This window comes from Neodiprion virginianus, chromosome 1 (assembly GCF_021901495.1).
Source record: "Neodiprion virginianus isolate iyNeoVirg1 chromosome 1, iyNeoVirg1.1, whole genome shotgun sequence".
Classification (NCBI taxonomy): Eukaryota; Metazoa; Arthropoda; class Insecta; order Hymenoptera; family Diprionidae; genus Neodiprion; species Neodiprion virginianus.
Window position 1 is genome coordinate 3600729 of NC_060877.1, and position 18757 is coordinate 3619485.

The following is an 18757-nucleotide window of genomic DNA, read 5'->3' on the forward strand; positions in this document are numbered from 1 at the left end:
ATGAGGATAGGTAGTTCGGTATAATAACAATAACAACAACAATAATAATAATAATATAACCTGATATAGTTGCAAATGTAAACCAACAACCGCATATACATACATATATGAATATACCGTTACTCGTACCTTTCAGCGCGTATAAAATGTATGCGATTATTAAAAGTTCTATATATACATGTATACGATGTATAATTACATATTTTCGACACATCTCAAAACTATCATTCTCTTCTTACTCCACAATGTAATCATCGTGTACAGCACATATTTATACATATATTTCATATCACCTAAACTTTTCGATTTAGCAATATGTTTTAACATTTCTTTCTTAATTTTTTTGGTTCATTTCTCGTATTGTTTTACCGTCTTGTTTCGACAAGTATACATACATAGACGTAGATAACCGCGTTATATTGTATAAAAATATGTTATACATTTGCACGTGTAACATGTGTGTGCCTACCCATGCGTTCACCTACACGTAGACGGTAGAGTATTATTCGCGGTTCGAAACGCAAAGAGAAACCGCATCGCATGCATGGCTCGCTTACTCGCGGTGTCATGACAGCGGCGATCGTCGCGAAAATCGAGCAGTCGCATACGTGATAGTATTCATACAAACGAGGACCAAAAGTATCAACGCGCTTTCGTGTGCGTGCGTCAGAGTATCGAATTGCAATTTGACTCGAGGAGACGACGCATGCACACGCATTTATTGCTGCGTGAATACGCGCAACGCGGAAGAATCGCATGCGACGTCTACGTCGACGAGAAAAGAGAAAAAGATAGAAAAGACACTGGATATGTATATCAGAGAGAGAGAAACTGGAGCGTGCGAATTGTCCCCTGTCTGAGTGCGCTTTTTTTTCAATTACTTCTTCCTTCGCGCCACACTCGTAAAATCGAAACTTAAACTTTAATCGTGATGAAAAGTAGTCGTATACGATTAATATGGTTGAAACGCTGTAATCTGTATCGCGAATTTATAACAATAATAATAACAGAATAGAATGGAATGTAATAGAGAATCAGTGAGGTATAAAAGCCTGTGAGTCTCCTAATAAAGAAAATGAGAGACATCCGCAACCATCTATCAACGACATCGATATCAGTAGTGGTAAAAAATGGTAGACTCGGGTTCTTTCTTTTTTACTCAAAGTTACCACGAATCGTACATCGTTTCATATTCCTTCCGCCGTTCTCCGGGGACTCCAGAAATATACAGATACACAGGCTCAAAGTTGATCCTGACGCAGGTCCTGCTGCAGGAACCCGACCAATTCGCTCTCTCTCTCTGGACTCTGTTTTGTGGTCTACGGTCTCCATCAAGATACGGTGTACGTTTTCACAAGGAACATGATCACTCGGCGCGATTACTTCGAAAAACCTGACTCCCTTTTTTTACCATTGAAATCAATAAAGTCAGCTAACTAACTAACAATAAGATTATTTGTTCCCTCACTGCAGCTGGTTGAAGGCATTTTTGGATCCTCATACTGTTATGGAAATGCTGAGACCAGAATAGGATGACGGCATTTACGGAAGATTTATGAGATTGAAGTTAGTAAAGTTACTGTAACAATCAACGTTTAGGGAAAATTGTCGCTTTGTACCTTTAGGATTGTCTGCTGATATATTCAGTAAATCTTGATAAAAAAAAATTATAGTTATAATTTGAAAAACCAACTACTTAAAAATCATTCTAAGATTGCAAAATAATGATTTTTTCCCCCTAGCGTTATTTCGCTACACGTTATAACGTTACTAACTTCAGCCTGGAGGAGATTTGTCTATCGTCGATGATTATGTCTCTTGTGCATTATAGGATCATCACCTGCATACGTTGCTAGAGTTTTTGGATACCAATGGACTAACAGTAAGTTCCTTCCACGGTTCTTCGGTTCACCGAATCGTCGTCTAGATCACTGATCCTCTGCAGTCTTTTTTGATTGCTAATATCTTCCAATATTTGCCAGAAGAATTAACCACCTTTGCAGGTAATGATCAGGTTCAACGCAATGTCTACGCTTACCCGACTGTTCCAATGATTGAGCCGTTTCTTTCTACTTCACGGCGACTTTCGGCTCTATTTTGGGTCACGTTCGGTTCGACACGTGACTCTTCCGATTGTTGAGGGTAAATAAAATAATCCGATCGGATTTCAGGGGCGTCACGAGTTCGTCTATCCATCTGCACGTGGACCTCGGCTCTAAGTATAGTACATAAGTGAGAGCCGTTGACTTGCCGCGAGAATGATTGAACAAATAAAGGCGTTTAATCAATATCGCTACATAACGAATTATTAAACAAATTCGCACCCTTCCAAATTAGCTGCGTCCATGACATCAAATTCATCGGCAACGATCATCGTGCTTGTATCATTTCCCGAACTTCTCTGTCGAACACGAGGATTTGTAATAGTGACCGTGGATGAAATCAAGGGAATTGTAGTCGCGGAATTTCCGATAACTACGTCCTCCATCGCCATCGCTGTTGTTAATCAAAAACCGTCACGGGTTTAACGCACGAGTATATCAGCGCATGGATCTCGCATTTATGTAGAATACAGGACCATAGAAAAAAACAATTTTTTAAAATAAAAGTAGTAGACAAATTTGGACATCCAATTACGTAGCGTAAAATAAATTTTATACATATTTCATTTACTCGACGACCGCAACAGCGGCGGTCCAACAGCATCGTCGATAATTACGGGTGTCGTCTTAGAAATTTCGGATAATTTTTCCGCCACCGCAGCAACACGTTCGTCTACATTTTTATTATCATAATCCTCGTTGTACGGACGCTGTGATCTCTGATCAAAGTCTATAATTATCGTTGTACCAGGGCGATTATTGATCGATTAACTTGATTATCAACAAATATAATAATGATAATGATAATTACGCACCCGACGCAATTCCCCCGTTTTCAGAAATCACGGGAAAGGGTTCGACCGATGAAACGACGACAATTTGCTCCTCGGTTTTAACGTTTCTCTGACTGCTTTTAAACCTCATCAACCGTCTGAAGTGGCTACCGATACTCGACATTCTGGATGGAACTCGGCTCGAATAATTTGTCCGAGATTCGTTGGAGACCGATGATGAGCCGGTCTTCACGGTATTCGAAGAACCGATCGAAGTCTCTTCTGGTTCTTTGCTGCCAGGGCCGATAATTATGCGATTCCGTGAAAGAAACTTTGAGAGACGAAAGAATCCTTTTCCCTCTTTACTGTTCCCGCGGCTCCTACTCTTATCATTATTATTATTACTCTCCTGCGGGCAGTAATGAAACGACGATGACGACGATAAAGACACAGGCAGTGTAAAATATACAATAAACAACTTTCGATCCGTTCGCAATATTAATTAATGAATACCTCAGAATCTGATGATTTTGAATGATTTTCTGCAAACCGATCGGCCTCGGCAGCAATGTCCGATAATGCTCCCGTTGATTCTAACGATAGAGTTTCGGGAATTCCGACGATCTTTGGAGAAATTTTATCCCCTGGTTGAAGGGGGAGCGTTTCCTTGTCGCTCATGACGGCGAGGATGATAACGGGAGAGGGGGGAGGGATTTAATTGATCGAAAACTAGCGTGGAGAGTTGGAATCTTGGTTGGAGGTTGGAAACTGAAAATTTTGACAATTCATCGCTTCACGACAAAAGACCGCCGACTGCTTTTGTCGTTTGAAAAATCATCGATGACTATCGATCTCACGTTTCCGTAGTTCATAAATTGAAACGCGTACAAATCGAAGGCTTTTAATATAATAATTTACATGCATTCTCGAGAATTCGTTTATGCATCGCCCCTCCTCCTCATCTCTCGTCTGCTGCAGCTAATTACGGCTCGTGTCTTTCGTCAACGAGTTTATAAAGTCTGTTGTAAGTTTTACGCGTCCTTCGAGAGCCTTTTACAACAGACTTTAATACGGGGCTGAATGCTTTACGATATTAACTTCACCGGTGTCTCGGCGGCATATATTTTTTAAAACATTAAAAATTCACACTTGTAATGCAAACTTTTCGTCGGAGGTAATCGAGATCAACGCAACGGTATTCTTTCGTATAACGTACTGACGTTCGGACGATAAGTTACGCAAATTAATATACACCGTGTGCATGCCGTATTAAATTCCGTGCGACTTTTCACCCGGTTTTTACCTCTCCGTGTATCCTGGACAATAGCGGTCGTGACTCAAGAGACGGGATTTGTGACGTAAGAAAGCAGTTGCCTGCCTAGTTTCATATCGAGAGACAAAACTATCGTAGCAGTCGAGCCACGTGAAACGAACGAACGAAACGACGACGAATAACCAGGTGTTGAAAGCTGTCGAATCGTACGTGCCGAATGTCAACCACACCGCGATGTATGCATCGAAGCCGGAAAATGAACCGACTAGAAATGTATCAATAGCGATGAAATATGTACATAAGTACATACAATCATCTGACTTCCGGAGCCCAAATAGCGTCGATAACAACGGCAGAGATAATAAGAATGATAATAAAGGCAAATCCGCGTTGTGCGGTGTAAAACAAAAAATGCACACACACACTCGCATACATAGATCGTACCACATTCGAAGAGACAATGAATCGAGGATAGAAATGAAGGGGGGGATGAATACTCACCGGATATACGTACGGTGCACAGGCTACGTAGAATCCTCTGTTCATAATCGGTACTCCAAAAACCGTGATAAAATCCAGTCGTCGATGGTTTCGATTGTAAGAAGAACGGCGTCGAGGCGACAAGTCCGTACGTCAAAACAGAACCAGCGCCATCTTAAGCCTGTTGCAAGGTCGTCAATCTGTCAGTTGTCCGATCGTCGGGGCTGCTGAGTAATTGGTAAAACTAATCGGTAGGTATCGCCGATCGGTCGTATTGCGATTATAATAAACTGGCGTCAGGACGGCGTTTTCGACGGTTTAAAATAACGGTTCAAACGGCGCGTCGCAAACGATTATCACTTTCACAGCAGGTACGATTCACACGATACGTCGTCGTCGTCGTCGTTGTCGTCGAGTGTTAAAAGCACAGATTTCGGTCTGTCATTCGAGGACGCTCTTGGTTCGAAACGGTTCAATAAGGTAAACAAGAAAGGATCGCAAATAACGCCGTTTGTCGCGAACGTCGGGCATCTTTGACGGAGCATAGAAACACTCCGCGAGATCACACGATTGCTTATTGACCACGCGAATCCCCCCCCTTGCCTCTTCCGCCCTTTACTCCATTTTAATTCACCACTGTATTAATGGAATAAAAAAGGTAGAGCCGTAACTCTTTCGTTCACTCCTTTCGTATCGCGAACCTTGGCGATTGTCACTGCCTCGCTGCTGCCACGGCACTGTTTCTGACTGCCCGGCATTTACTCGGAACTTGGCACCTCGGCCGTATTACCAATCGCGAGGAACGTCGCTTCAACGTCGCGACACTCGCTGGACTACGCCATTTTCGCCGAGAACATCCGTCGCTCCTTCTATCTCTCTCTGTCTGTTTTTTTTCTCTTTCTCGCTCGCTCGTTCTCGGTCGCGACGCGCACCGTCACGACGTCACTCGTTCACTGCCGCCACCCGTCACGCGAATGTAGATTTGCGAACGTCGCCCCACCGCCGACCGTGCTGCCACCACTCGACTTTCTTCGCCGCGTCGGTAACGTCGAAATTCCTCCTTCCGACCGTCGGGTAAACCCAAGGCTTTCGCCTTTTGTTTTTCTTTTCGAATAATCGAATATGACTCTTGGAGAAGCCTAAACTTAAACATAAAATATTATAAATTCCAATCCAATTTCTCACTTCCAGGCTTGGCTTAATATTATATACAGAAAAAGCATGCTGTTTTCATAATTGTGACAATCAGTACGTAGGTATCTGGCATTGATAATCGGTGATGACGTGCCGCGGCTTTCACCTTTACACATAGAATGAACGTGCCTGCAAAAGGTAAATTCAAACGGATGATTTGATAATGCGGGGCTCCATCGTGTTCTTTCTTTTTCTCTTATTTTTGTCATACACTTGCACTATTAATGTTACAACGGCATTAATTTGTTAGCAATTATCGCCTACAATTTCAGCTTCAATTAGTACTGCAAATTAATTGGTTCACTGACAAATAATACCAGTAGACTGAAACCGAGTTTTCAGTTTGAATAGGAAAACCTGTACAGGCGTTTATTGTCATTACTTAGGTCATGTTCTGTTATAGATACATGAATGATGAACGATCAGTGTAATGGTTCGATAAACGTACAATTTCTTCTTCCGGTGGTTCTATATTGAAATTTGAATAGGTCTGAATCCAGGCGGAATAACGTGAATATCTGTAAGTGACGGGTTCCATTGTCTCAAAATTCTACCTGCATATACAACCAACTTATAAAGCTCGTTATCCATTGCGTTGAAATATACTCCGTCGTATTTCATCGATTGAAGTCGCTATACAGTTTAACCCCCCATACGGTTATTAACACAAAGATCGAGGTACAAAAACGTGACGTAACTCGCCGACGTCAATGCAGATATCCTCCACTGGAAAATTGGAGAGCGGTACCTACTGGTGTTCTTCCGGCTATGTCGCATCTTTCTTACGATCCGGACTACGCAGCTCTAATTTATGCCAACCCAATGGCTGTGATCATATACCCTCGCCCTTGAGATTGATTAATTAATAAATTGAGGTAGCGTGAATATTATATACATATGTAACCAAGTATATATATGTTTGTGTTATACACATTCGTTTCGTATGTATTCAAGAATAAAACACTCAGATACCATCAATCAAGGATAGAACGACATCATTCTCGAAAAAAATTATTGTATTATCCGTCATAAAAAATCTTCCGGCCCACAAATTAACCCTCGTATAACAAATGGTTCTTCAGTACCGACTTGTTGTCTCCGTGCAAACGTCGAAGAATGACTGCGCGAACTCCTTTTTACAAATTTCAGCCCTATTCTATCAGACCCTCTGCAGAGTGAACTTTCGTTCGAAGAATCGTCCTGCTCCCTCCTAGAGGACATCGACGTCTCGCTACGATCCGTTGGCCTTTCACAGGTCAAAACCGTACCCGAAGAACTCGACGACGTCTCGACACTCCGATTGCCTCTCTGGTCTCGACGATTGAAGGGGACATCAGGATGCTCGATTCTCAAGACTTTGTGCCCGGCTCCAGAGACGGCGGCTTCTTCTGGCCTAGAGAAACTGAACACCGGTTCAGCCGGAGGATCGGGCATAGGGCCAATATACGAGATCGGAACTATACAAATTCTGTCCAAAAAGTCGGGAAGTCGGATTTCTGGTGCTGTCGGATGATTCTCGGAAGATTCCGCCACCTTTTTTTCACTTTCAAGGGTTCCGACTTCCGGTTTTGGATTGTCAAGCCTCGGAGGCGATGCTGTGCAAATATGAACCGAAGACAATTTTCGGTCCGTACAACCCAGTGGAGAAGTGAAACATGGCCATTCCATTTCCTGTTTGCAATTCTCCGAGCCACCAATCTCATCCACGGGCACGCCAATGTCCACGCCAGGGTGACTCAGGGTGTTTTCAGTCGATTTGGCCTCGATGAGGTCTTTCAAGCCGTAGAATGTCGGGCTGACTTCGGTAGCTGCGGACAACAGCTGGACAAACGGACATCGATAAGTCGCGTAGTTGGTCCCGTCGAAATCCGAGACCTTGTGGTTGCTTGGGAGGTTCGGAGCCTCCATTTCGTTTTGAAAAACAGGGTTGTCATCTGCGCGGAAATAGTCGCTTAGAATGAAATCGTCTTTGACAGGTTTGACCTGAGGTCGGCATGCAGGGTTTCCGAGGATATCGGACCTCGTCCAATTCACCATTTTGGGCAGTTTGATCATGCCATTGATACAGGACAGGTTGTAGTCGAGGTTCAGAGCCCTGACCTTGCCGCGAATTTCGCTGAGCTCGTTTTGTAGCGGTCCAAGTTCCCCTTCTATGCGGGAGAGCGGATCGTACGACTTGTTCGTCGTTGTCAAACGCTGAGACTCCAACTCTCGGTGACATAAACTTGAACATTTGTGACTGAGAGGTTCGTTGCTCGGCGTCGCAGGTGGCATACTAGCGCCACTTAGACTCGGGGAAAAGGTGTAATCGGAAGCAAATTTGGAATTCCTTGTGATCGGTAGAACGTTCAACGCCTCGGCGGAGTCCTTGAGACTATTGACAACTCTTATTCTTGCAGAGCGTGAACTTTGGGAAACAGGGCGACAATACATGCCGCTGATTTCCACTTCGCTCGCGCGATCTGTCGATGCTTTGTATCGAGGACTCGCGTCTGCATCCTCCGATAACTCCGGAAACAGGGAATGTCTTGATTCGTCGTGAAATCTCGTCGTGCCGGAGGAATTCGAACCGTCCATGCACGCCGCTATCAGCCGCATTTTTTCCCTGATGTCAACCGGCGAGTCGGACACCAGACGTTCCGCCGGTATGTGAACGTCGGGATACTCGTAGGATCCCCAGGGTGTGGCGACCCTGATCACAGGCAGGGACTCCGACTTGTTCGCATCGCTCTCGACCTTTGGAGCCACGAAGTACTCCGTTCGCCTCAGGCTCATTTCGTCGACATCGACACTCGTGCTCGATGACACTTCTGACCCTTCATTCCGATGGCTCGGGTTGCGGGAACCCATCGACGGGGTCTGACGCTCCGGCAAATCGATCCTGGGCGAGTCAGAGGTGCCTGCAGTTCATCATTTATCTCATTCATCATCATGCGTTATTATAGGGACTCACAGTCAGAGAAGGATACCGGATCAGTCGCGAGGATCGTGAATGGAGAAAGCTAACCTACGATCGTGTTACTGGCAGCTGTGAGCTCATTTTGCGGGGCACTATCTTCATCGGGAAACAGGACGGCGTCTACCAACTGGGGGACGATGGTACCGCTGGTAGAACGAGCTAAGTTATTCGATGGTTTGCGGCAGTCTGCACTTGCCCGAGGACTGTGATGACCTTCGCTGGAGGTTTCATAATCGCCTTCCGAGTCCGTAGCAGCGATGACGAGTGGTGTAATTTGGCTCAAGGACACCGAGGTTAGGCCGGAGGAGGCGAGACTCTGACCAAACGGAGGATCGTGGAGAGAAATGGTAGTGTGGCGGGCGTTAAAACCGTCGCATTCTGTCATGACGACTTTCCAATTTGAGGGTACAGTCGACTTTGTTACACAGACGCACGGATTCGGGAGGGAGAAAAAAAGAGGAGAAAGAAAAATGTGAATAATTGCAAGAAAAAAAAAAAAACAAGCAAGCGGAGCGAAACACGGGATCTCGCAGGATCTCGATTGTACGGTTCGCACCTCGATAATTCGTTATACGAAACCGAATCGCTGCCAACTTCAGACCGCGATATGCAACCGAGACATTATCGTTGATAAGCGACGAACTGCAATGTCGTTCTGTTACAGGCTGAAGTTTTTATAACGTTATTGTAATAATGCGTCTATAGAAACTCGTTATTTTTCAACATTAGAATTCTCTAAAATTTAGGAAACCATTAATGAAGCATGAACAAACTCAGATTTAGTAAATTCAACTTTTTAGTTATTCCAAAGTTTCAAAATAGTAATTTTTATTACAACGTTTCGATACGATAACGTTACTAACTTCAGCCTCGTCGTTCTGTCACATACGTACAATTCATGATTTTAAAAAATTTCCACGTCACTTTCGCCTGGCCTTTGTGCAGCAGGGATTATCGCCGCAACATGCACCACCCCTGGCGGAGAGATAATTCGGTGGGCCCCTGGAGGAGGGGTGCTTCTTTTTCCTGGCCTCGATGACGATGTTTGCGGGGAGCAGTATGTCCTCCCAGGGGATTTCGACGTCGTCTAAATCGCAGAGCTCCTCCTCCGGTATCGGGCGTATTTCAACCGGCCTTTCGAAGGCGAGATCCTCCCAGGGTATCTCCAGGGTCGAATCGCAGAGCGCACCGTCGGCCCGGAGTCGGGGCTGCGGGGCGACCGTGTCCATCACCAGGAGGTCCTTCCACGGGAGCTTCATCTTCCCGGTCGATTCCTTCGAATCGACTCCCTCGCTGTCCTCGCCGCCGATTTCCTGGAGCTGAGCTGCCTCCTCGACTGGCTCCTCCTTGACCGTGACGTTAGGCCTGATCCTCATGGCGACAGGTGGGAGAGCGATGTCTCGCCACGGCAGCTCGATCTTCGAGTCGCACGGTATCGACTTTTGCGAAAATTCCTTACGAAGGCAGTGCATATACGGCTCGTGCCATATCTCTTCGTCCGGATTGTGCACCAGCGTTTGCCGCTTTCTCTTGCTCGACGGCTTCGGCTTGTTACCTCCTGTGCCTTTCTTTCGTCTGCTGCAGAAGCACTCGCCCGCCTTACGCTGCTCCGCCATAAAACTCAATTTACACGTTGCAAAGAGCTCGGGGTTTGTTACTTTTCTTTCTTTTTTTTCCCCCACTTCTTTCTTTCTTTTTAGATATAACTTTTTTCGCCTCTCTTACTTCGGTTCAGCAAGTTAAATCGCGCATGCCTTATTGTACCGTTACCGTATTACGCTCGTCGCCTTTAGACTTGTTAATTTTTATATTTATTTATTTTTTTTCCTTCCTGTTAACGGTTTATGTAACCTCGCATCGTGGCACGCGTGACGTCTGTTCTTTGCGTTTTGTTTCATCATCGATTAATCCACTCCACATGGATACAGATGTAATATTATCCACTGCATACACATTACGCGTCGTTTTCCGCAATATATATTCGTAGAAATTCATATTACCGAAGACCGTTGTTCCGTGTGATCGAATATTTTTATTAATAAATACCTAATGTTTTTCTTCTACGCTGCAGGAGGACTTGATAGTTTTAAACTGAATTTGACGAATTGTATGATACTTGAAATAAAAAAAATGATTTAAAATGACGTACACACTTGTGAGTTACCCAATTTTAATCCCTCCGAAAAATATCGCATGTTACAGAAATAGAACGTAATTTAAATGCAGGTTGAAAAGACATTTCGAATACTCGTCTAATAAAATGCTGTGTAGCCGAATCGCGCAAAAAGAAGAGAAGAGAGAAAAAAAAAAGATTTGACACGCCGAGAAAGGTGTGAAATGCGCGGTTGCGCGTCACAAGGCTTCTTTGAAAATCTGTTTACGTCATGCTGGTTACGTGAAATGAGGATTTTATAAAAGTAGCCGCCATATTCGACGAGTGTCAATGCCGCGTCGGTATGGCGGGAAACCGAATGACCGGCTGCCGGTCGGGCGGCGCATAACGCGAGTCTCTACAATCCGCGTTCGCCGGTAGAAGGAAATCCGTGGAGTCTGGATCGAGTTGGAGATCAAGAAGTGAATAAAAACTTATCGAATCGATAGTGCCGTTGGATTTTAGTCGGCTAACGGATATTTTGGAAATTCCGATAATTTCTCCCCGCGTTGAACGATACCGGGGAGTCGGTGGAGGCCAGTAAAAGGTGGCATGCAGACAATAGCTTGAACGACGTAGTGAGACGACGTTTAGAAGGCAGCCATCTTGCAATCCCTAATCAAAGATCCTTGGCTAGCGGGTTTCGTTGTCTGGGTTTCAGCCAGTTTATATCAATACACAGTCCATCAAATGGCTTTAAAACGAATTAATAAGGTACGTCAACGATTCCTAGTGTTAATACTTCATAAAAAGTATCCGCGGACAGTGTGCTGTGCGTTAAATCAAATTGAACGCCCTTAACAATTTTGCAGTGAAGCAATGTGAGCCAGCATTGAAAATCATGTTGGCTTTTACCCCTTTTTTTCACCGTTCCGACTCTCCGTTGCCCGATTGTGCTTTCGTTTATCGCCTGTCCCATCGCGTATTCAAATCACCGTATTCCCAACGTGTTGCTCGGTCAATTATTTTCATTGTGATTATTCCACAATGACAGTGAAAATACGATAAATCCTTGGTAGATGGCCGATAAATAGCCGGAAGTAACGTAAAACCCTGCGTTATATGTCTGTATATGCCTACACCTATATATCCATCCATATACATGTGCTTATATACACGGTTATAGATAACTCTGAAACTGGGAGAAAAAAGAATATACCCCCATAAACGCCAATTCCATGACCTGCAAAGTTCGCGCAATAAACCAATCGCTGTCCGGATAAAACAAATTTACCAATATTTTATCGTCGCTACTTTTCCTCCGACAAAATCTTTGCCGTTTTGAATAAAGACTCGCTGGCGTTGTTTCATTTCTGTGGCTTAGAACCAGCTGGAACGTTATCGTGACGTCATTGATCTCTGGACCTGATTGTTATGGTCAACTCGTAGAATAACCAGGAAATGTTCTGGAACATTCTGAGTCATTGATATCGAGTGGCGTTGCGATTTAATCAAGTGTAGATCTAGCTGCTAATTGGTTTGGCAAATTCTACAAGTGCACTTAACTCTGTTTTTTAACATTTCAGGAACTCCAGGATCTGGGAAGGGATCCACCTGCACAATGCTCCGCTGGTCCAGTAGGAGACGATTGTAAGTTACAAACTGCACCACCTTATTTTCAATAAGTCGACATTGACTCCTTCGTATTCATTTCGCTTCCTGCCTCGCCCAAAACATCTTCATCTTTCTTCCTCTGACTCAATTTTTCTGCACCTGAAATCTTAAAGTTTCAGGTGTTACAACTGCAGCTAGAGATTTCATTACTTGTCTGTGTGATTCAGAAATGTCACCCATTGTTGATATATTTCATATAATTTATCTTTGTTCAATTTACAAGTTCAGAATCGACAGTTGCAGACTTGTACTTTTTGCCAAGTGTACCTCGATGTCTCTTTTCGACTGTCTTAAATTTAACTTCACGATTTGAAAAATGTTAGAGCTTCAAAAATTTGGCAATTTTATATATCTCACCATAGCAAAAGTTTTAAGTATTCTTTGTCTGACACTGGTCAGTCTTGAACACAAATTTCAGGCGATTAAGAATAAAGTATATGAATTGAACTGTGGATTGTAAGAAATGAGCTCTCAAATAATATAAGGAAAACTTTGTTAAGAGCTGAAGCGATTGTTTCAAAACTCATTATTGGGCAACACATTTCAATAACATACATAAATGCGTCTTTAATCATGTCGGTTAGATATAACTGACTGCTCGGTATATGTGCAAGTACTTATAAGCGTTACCTTTATTAGGATGAATGCTTCTTTGATGTATAAAAGCTCTGCCTTTACTACGGCAGATAACCTGGATTTTTAAATAAGAATTTTGCTAGCATTCATATAGAATCTATAAATAGTTCAGACCAATGTGGTAGTCGACACCCACTACTTACCAATACCTGCTCTTCAAACTATTTTTCTCTACATTTTTTTTAGTTTATATTGCAACAGGTTTTGGTATTGAATGCCGATTATAAAATAAACTTGATTCCCTTTCGACTGGTCGGCACGATGTTGACCAGATACTTAGTTTGAAAATCTTTACAGAAATGCTTATTTGCTTTCAACTTACCTGAACGCAAAATATTTATCTGAACAACTAACGAACTTTGCCGATAAACTTGCATTTTAATTTTCAATTGAGATTAAAACCAAGTTCATTATCCGCACACCAATGAATCGGGTGCTTGAAACTATTTCAGCCGGCTTCAAAAGTCTTTCAGCAGCTTTCATGTCATGGCATTTTATTCTTGGGCCATGTGACTCATCTTCTTGGGTATCGTTAGTATGTGACTTGACAATAGGACAGAAAATTGCTGTTTTGCCAGACTACGACTAATCTATCTTTTTCTCCCTTCCCTCCTTTCCCTCTTCCTATCTTGGCGGAGACTTGAGAAAAGTTTTCCAACTCCCGAGAATGTTATTCGTATGAAATGAGAAGCATATATTAATTTTATAACAAACCGTCAATATTGAAACTTGACACTTTGTCTTTCAATTTTCAAAATATGATAAAGTTATATCCATAAGACATCCGGATACAGGAACTTCCTTTCTCTAGCCATAGAGTTTCATATAATATTATCACACGCTTGTTCATGCAGGAAAATATTTTACTATTTACGTCTTAAGATTTGTATACATCGGTTCAGCTTAAAATGCATTAACGAAATGTTAATTACACTTACGTGAAAACTCGTTAGGAACTTGCTTCTTATTCCATGTATTATACTTCTTGGATATGACTGGCTGGCCAATTGATCTGTGAACAAACATTTAGATATATAATTATCTTCTCATGTTACACATTTTCGCAACAATACAATTGTATGTCTTTCTTTCTTTAATTTCAGTATTCCACTGGCAGGCCACCATAATGGGACCAGTGAGTAATAAACAATATTCATCGTTTTATCCTCACACAACATCTAATCTGTGATTTCTTCATTTTTCGTCTTATGTTCTACATCGCATACCGCACATCTCTCAAAACGAGTTCAGCAAATTGTCATTTCAATATTATGTTCACAGTTTACATAATGTACCGTTAACTCATTATATGTATATTTTAGTTATCAACAGTAGGTGGAAATTTAGTAGCATATAAAAAATGTCATGCATATATTTTCAGCCCGATAGTCCATACCAGGGAGGAGTATTTTTCTTAACAATTCACTTCCCAACAGACTATCCATTCAAGCCTCCTAAGGTACGGTGACGTGTCAATTTTATCCAACTACCTTATGTGTTCTTATAACCAGTTCGATATTATTCAACGCATATGTCCTTTTCCTAGGTTGCTTTCACAACCAGAATCTATCACCCCAATATCAACAGTAACGGAAGTATCTGCTTGGATATACTAAGATCGCAGTGGTCGCCAGCACTTACTATTTCAAAGGGTACATTCGTTATAGTTTAATATATTAAATTTAACAATACGATTTAAACACGAATAGTTTGCCTTGTCAATTATTTCAAATATATCTATAACATTCGTTCCTCGACCAGGCAGTTCAGATAATCACAATGTAATAGTAGCTGTATTAAATTTGCTTCTTTATCGACACTGCTCGGTGTTAGAGATCAATTATAGATAATTATTTATGTTTTGCCACGTCCATTTCTATTGCACTTTTTGTGTCATTGCCAACTTCGTGCAACGTTTGAACTATTTATAGTGATCGAACTACGTATTTTGCCATTTTTAATTCAATGATGTATCTTCGATATCTCTGGCATCGTATCACGCGTGTCCATTTTCTGTTCAACACGCTTTGCGATTGCAGACTTCTCAACGATATATACTATGGTGATTTTTATTTATTTATTCATTTATTTTTTTCCTTTTCGGTTCCAATTGGTGGCAAAATTCTGCTAGCACAGTTGGTAATCTGTTGCAAATATCACGAGTGTATATTTTTAACAATATTGTTGCGACAACAACTCGGTTCAAACATTCTGCACGTACGACACGCGTTGCAAAAGAAATGAAAGGACGTATTTTGTGGTATTGAATAATTGATAGTGAAAGATGGAGGTGAAAAATGCTGAATAATAATTATGATTAATCTGTATAATTGCAGTGTTGCTGTCAATATGTTCTCTATTGTGCGACCCAAATCCTGACGATCCACTGGTGCCAGAGATAGCAAGGATATACAAAACCGACAGGGAGAAGTATAACGAATTGGCACGCGAATGGACGCGCAAGTATGCCATGTGATGCGCCAATTCTCGTTTACCTTAACATCTAAACGCCACGTCTGTCAGCAAACAACCCCAGCCATCATTATGCCACTAACCGATCAACACCGATTCAACCTAGCAGCGGCCTGTCTCTTTTTATACGTTCGCACTGCCACCCAAGCTTGTAGAACACGTTCGGACCAGTCGTGACCAGTTGTGATCAATATGATCTGTTCTCCCTTCGCGTCCTGAGAATAGCCAGTGGGTTTTAAGACGATGCCGCGGCGACAGCAGCAGTTGAGACAATTAAGAATTTTTAATAGGTGGTCACACACTCACACTCACGCAAGATACACATTTTCACACAAATAAGCCAAAACACTACACGCGAACGTACACACACACACACACACACACACACACGCAAAGATCCTCTCTCCCTGACCGAATATTATTGGAATAATTAAACACATGTGAAACAGGAAAGAAACAAGGAAGAGAAATAAATAAAGACAACATCAACAACAACAACATCAACAAAAACAACAACAACAACAAGTAATATCGATTAATAATATCTGCTTTGATTTTCGTAAATAAATTAAATTAAAATAACCAAATATAGGAAAGTAAAAGTAGGATTTGTATTTGAACTTGAGATACTACTGTTTCTAATAATTGTGCTTATATGATATTATGATATTGTACACCTACTTTCTTGGTAAAAGATGAAAAAACGAAAAGATATAGGCAACAAAATGAATAAACTACACAATATTTAAAGAAAGGAGAGAAACAAAACAAGCGATTTAACAAGTAATGAAAAAGCAAAAATAAAAAAAAAAAAACCTCGACTGACAACCTGCTGATTGTTAGTTTTTCGACGTGTAACGGAAGCGACATTTGCCCGTCCTTTTAAATGTGCGGTGATTTCTACTTTTTTTTTTTTTTTTTTTTTCTCTTGTAAGACTGGGCTTCTATATATAAATACTACTGAAACTATACCTATAAATTTTGTTTCATTATTCAAATTCCTCCACCCGTTTAACGATGTTCCGATGATAAAAAATCATTCAACTGTATCCGTATCGAGTTATACATACATACATACATACATGCATACATTAGTAATACGTTCATTTACACTCAACTGCCATAAAGATAATAATAATAATGATAATAGTTAACGAGCGGTTTGCCTGCAGATGGCCAGTTGCAACGTCTGAAACTGTACGTCGGGTCCTCGCGAGAAGTCATACGCGGATTTTTCACGCGTGTCTGCCGCATTTCTTGCGATACAAAATTAAAAAATCATTCGGTATCAACACCCTGTGTCCCCGTCCCCCTCAAACCACCCTATCATTAATGTAGACTCCTTGTGTTTTTCACCTTAAATAGCGTAGAGTAATTTTTCCGTTTAGCGTATGATCTTTCGTTTTACATGCAATTCATTTTTTTTTTCCTATTCTCATTTTTTTCTTATTTTTTAGACTTTGCTTGGAATGAGCAAACCTTTCATCCACAATATAATTGAAAAAAAAAAAAAAAATGACGTTTAAAAAATCTAAAAAAAAAAAGAAGTCGTAGTATACAATATTATATTATAATACACAGTATATGATTTGTAATTTGCCCATGTTTTTAAATAGCAATTAACAATGTATATGTATAGTGATGAGATATGTGTATCAATTTTAATTATTGTCACAGGTATTCGCAAAACTTTGTATTTTATAATTATATATATATATATATATATATTGTGGTTGTAAAGGATGATAAAAATGATGATTATGATTATAATGACAATGAGATGGTGATAATGATGAGGATGATGATGATGATTTAACATGAAAAAAGTAATCTCTTTGTTCGTTTCTCAACAATGAAAAATACATGTATCCAACGTTCTCGCGATCATACGGACTTGTAAGTGATAATAATTACTGGAAAAAATTTAAAAATATTCAAAAAAAACAAAATAAAATAAATAAATTTAAAAAAAGAATATGAAATAATGATAAATGGATATGCTCATCAAAATAGCGTTTATCATTTTAGAAAGACATACGTTGTACACTAAATAAGACTATTTAAAACCATGTAATAATCGTACACAATAGAATACCTTAGCGTCTTTAAACAGTGTTATTTCGATCCTCGCGTTCATGTCAAAGAACCTACTATACTTATATATGTTTTAAATATGGGCGTTGGGTTCAATTTTCACCTACCCCCGGCTTGGTGAAAATAATTGAATGTAAATTTGCGAATGGCTTGTTTTTTTTTTTTTTTTGTTCTGTTTGAAATAATAGCCTTCCGATGAAAACAGGTGATATTTGCATATATACATGTATAACTGCGTCGCGACTCGCGTGTATAACTGAATGTATTTTACGTTTAAAGCTAGGATTTATAAATCGAAAGTTGACTCGAGTTGGTGCGAAGAGATAAAAGGCAGGTTTCTTGTTGTTGCCCTACATGGTTTTTCTTTTTTCATAACTGTGAGGTTAATAAAGGAAAGAAAAATATGGAAAAGAAATGGAAAATTCATTTGAACGAAGAATTAATATTATTACTATTCGAATTAAACGATGCAAGATAATGCCTACTTTGTATGTAAAAGCGGATAGTAAGTTCATTGGGATTTCGATCTTTTCTCTGATCGAACGATGATATTAACATACATATTACGTATAGTTAACTGTAATTTAATTCTTTTTTCTGTATTTTTTTTCTCCCCTACCCCCTTTTGAATCAAACGCGGCAACGTATAGGTATTTAAAAAAAAAAACTTTCTCCTCCATTGATAATTGTTCGTTCTGTAATGAAGATGAGAAACAATAAAAAAAAAAACAAAAAAAAAAAAAAATTAAGAGAAAAAAGTGAAAAAAAAGTGAAAAATAACAATGATGAGAAGAAGTAATAGAAAGGTTAAAAAGAAAAACAAGGAGAAAAAAAAAACTTTGAAATAAAATAAAATAGAAAGGAAGGAAAAATATTCATGTGTAATTATTATGTTAATAACGCAATAACGAACATTTTTAATAACTTATCCTGTGTAAATTTTAAACGTTGGCACTTTATGGAATAAAGTTTGCATAACGATTACTATAGTGCGTACCGATTATTTAC

The 18757-nt window shown here is 40.6% G+C and overlaps 3 protein-coding genes across 3 annotated transcripts in view; 1 reads left to right on the forward strand and 2 right to left on the reverse strand.

Moving 5' to 3' along the window:
• LOC124308175 (uncharacterized) overlaps nucleotides 1-5579 on the reverse strand; it is a 62087-nt gene extending 56508 nt beyond the window's left edge. Inside the window, exon 1 of the mRNA XM_046770625.1 lies at nucleotides 4650-5579. Coding sequence (XP_046626581.1) covers nucleotides 4650-4694 — 45 coding nt within the window. The 5' untranslated portion in view covers nucleotides 4695-5579. The remainder of the gene's footprint in view (nucleotides 1-4649) is intronic.
• A 3698-nt stretch (nucleotides 5580-9277) lies between these two features.
• On the reverse strand, nucleotides 9278-10631 carry LOC124308221 (uncharacterized). Its single transcript, XM_046770729.1, has one exon. It carries the CDS (start codon nucleotides 10395-10397, stop codon nucleotides 9702-9704), a length of 696 nt encoding a protein of 231 aa, XP_046626685.1. The 5' UTR covers nucleotides 10398-10631; the 3' UTR covers nucleotides 9278-9701.
• A 683-nt stretch (nucleotides 10632-11314) lies between these two features.
• LOC124308235 (ubiquitin-conjugating enzyme E2-17 kDa) lies at nucleotides 11315-18466 on the forward strand. Its single transcript, XM_046770756.1, has 6 exons — nucleotides 11315-11647; nucleotides 12460-12523; nucleotides 14287-14318; nucleotides 14565-14642; nucleotides 14730-14835; nucleotides 15520-18466. The coding sequence occupies exons 1-6, from the start codon at nucleotides 11624-11626 to the stop codon at nucleotides 15657-15659; spliced, it is 444 nt and encodes a 147-aa protein (XP_046626712.1). The 5' UTR covers nucleotides 11315-11623; the 3' UTR covers nucleotides 15660-18466.
• The last annotated feature ends 291 nt before the right edge of the window (nucleotides 18467-18757 follow it).

Bases quoted from the DNA above. Each gene is read 5' to 3' on its own strand.
- LOC124308235 (XM_046770756.1), top strand. From the start codon at position 11,624: ATGGCTTTAAAACGAATTAATAAG. The intron at 14,319-14,564 runs GTGAGTAATAAA...ATATATTTTCAG, and splicing joins AGGCCACCATAATGGGACCA to CCCGATAGTCCATACCAGGG. The intron at 14,643-14,729 runs GTACGGTGACGT...TCCTTTTCCTAG, and splicing joins ATCCATTCAAGCCTCCTAAG to GTTGCTTTCACAACCAGAAT.
- LOC124308221 (XM_046770729.1), bottom strand. From the start codon at position 10,397: ATGGCGGAGCAGCGTAAGGCGGGCGAGTGCTTCTGCAGCAGACGAAAG.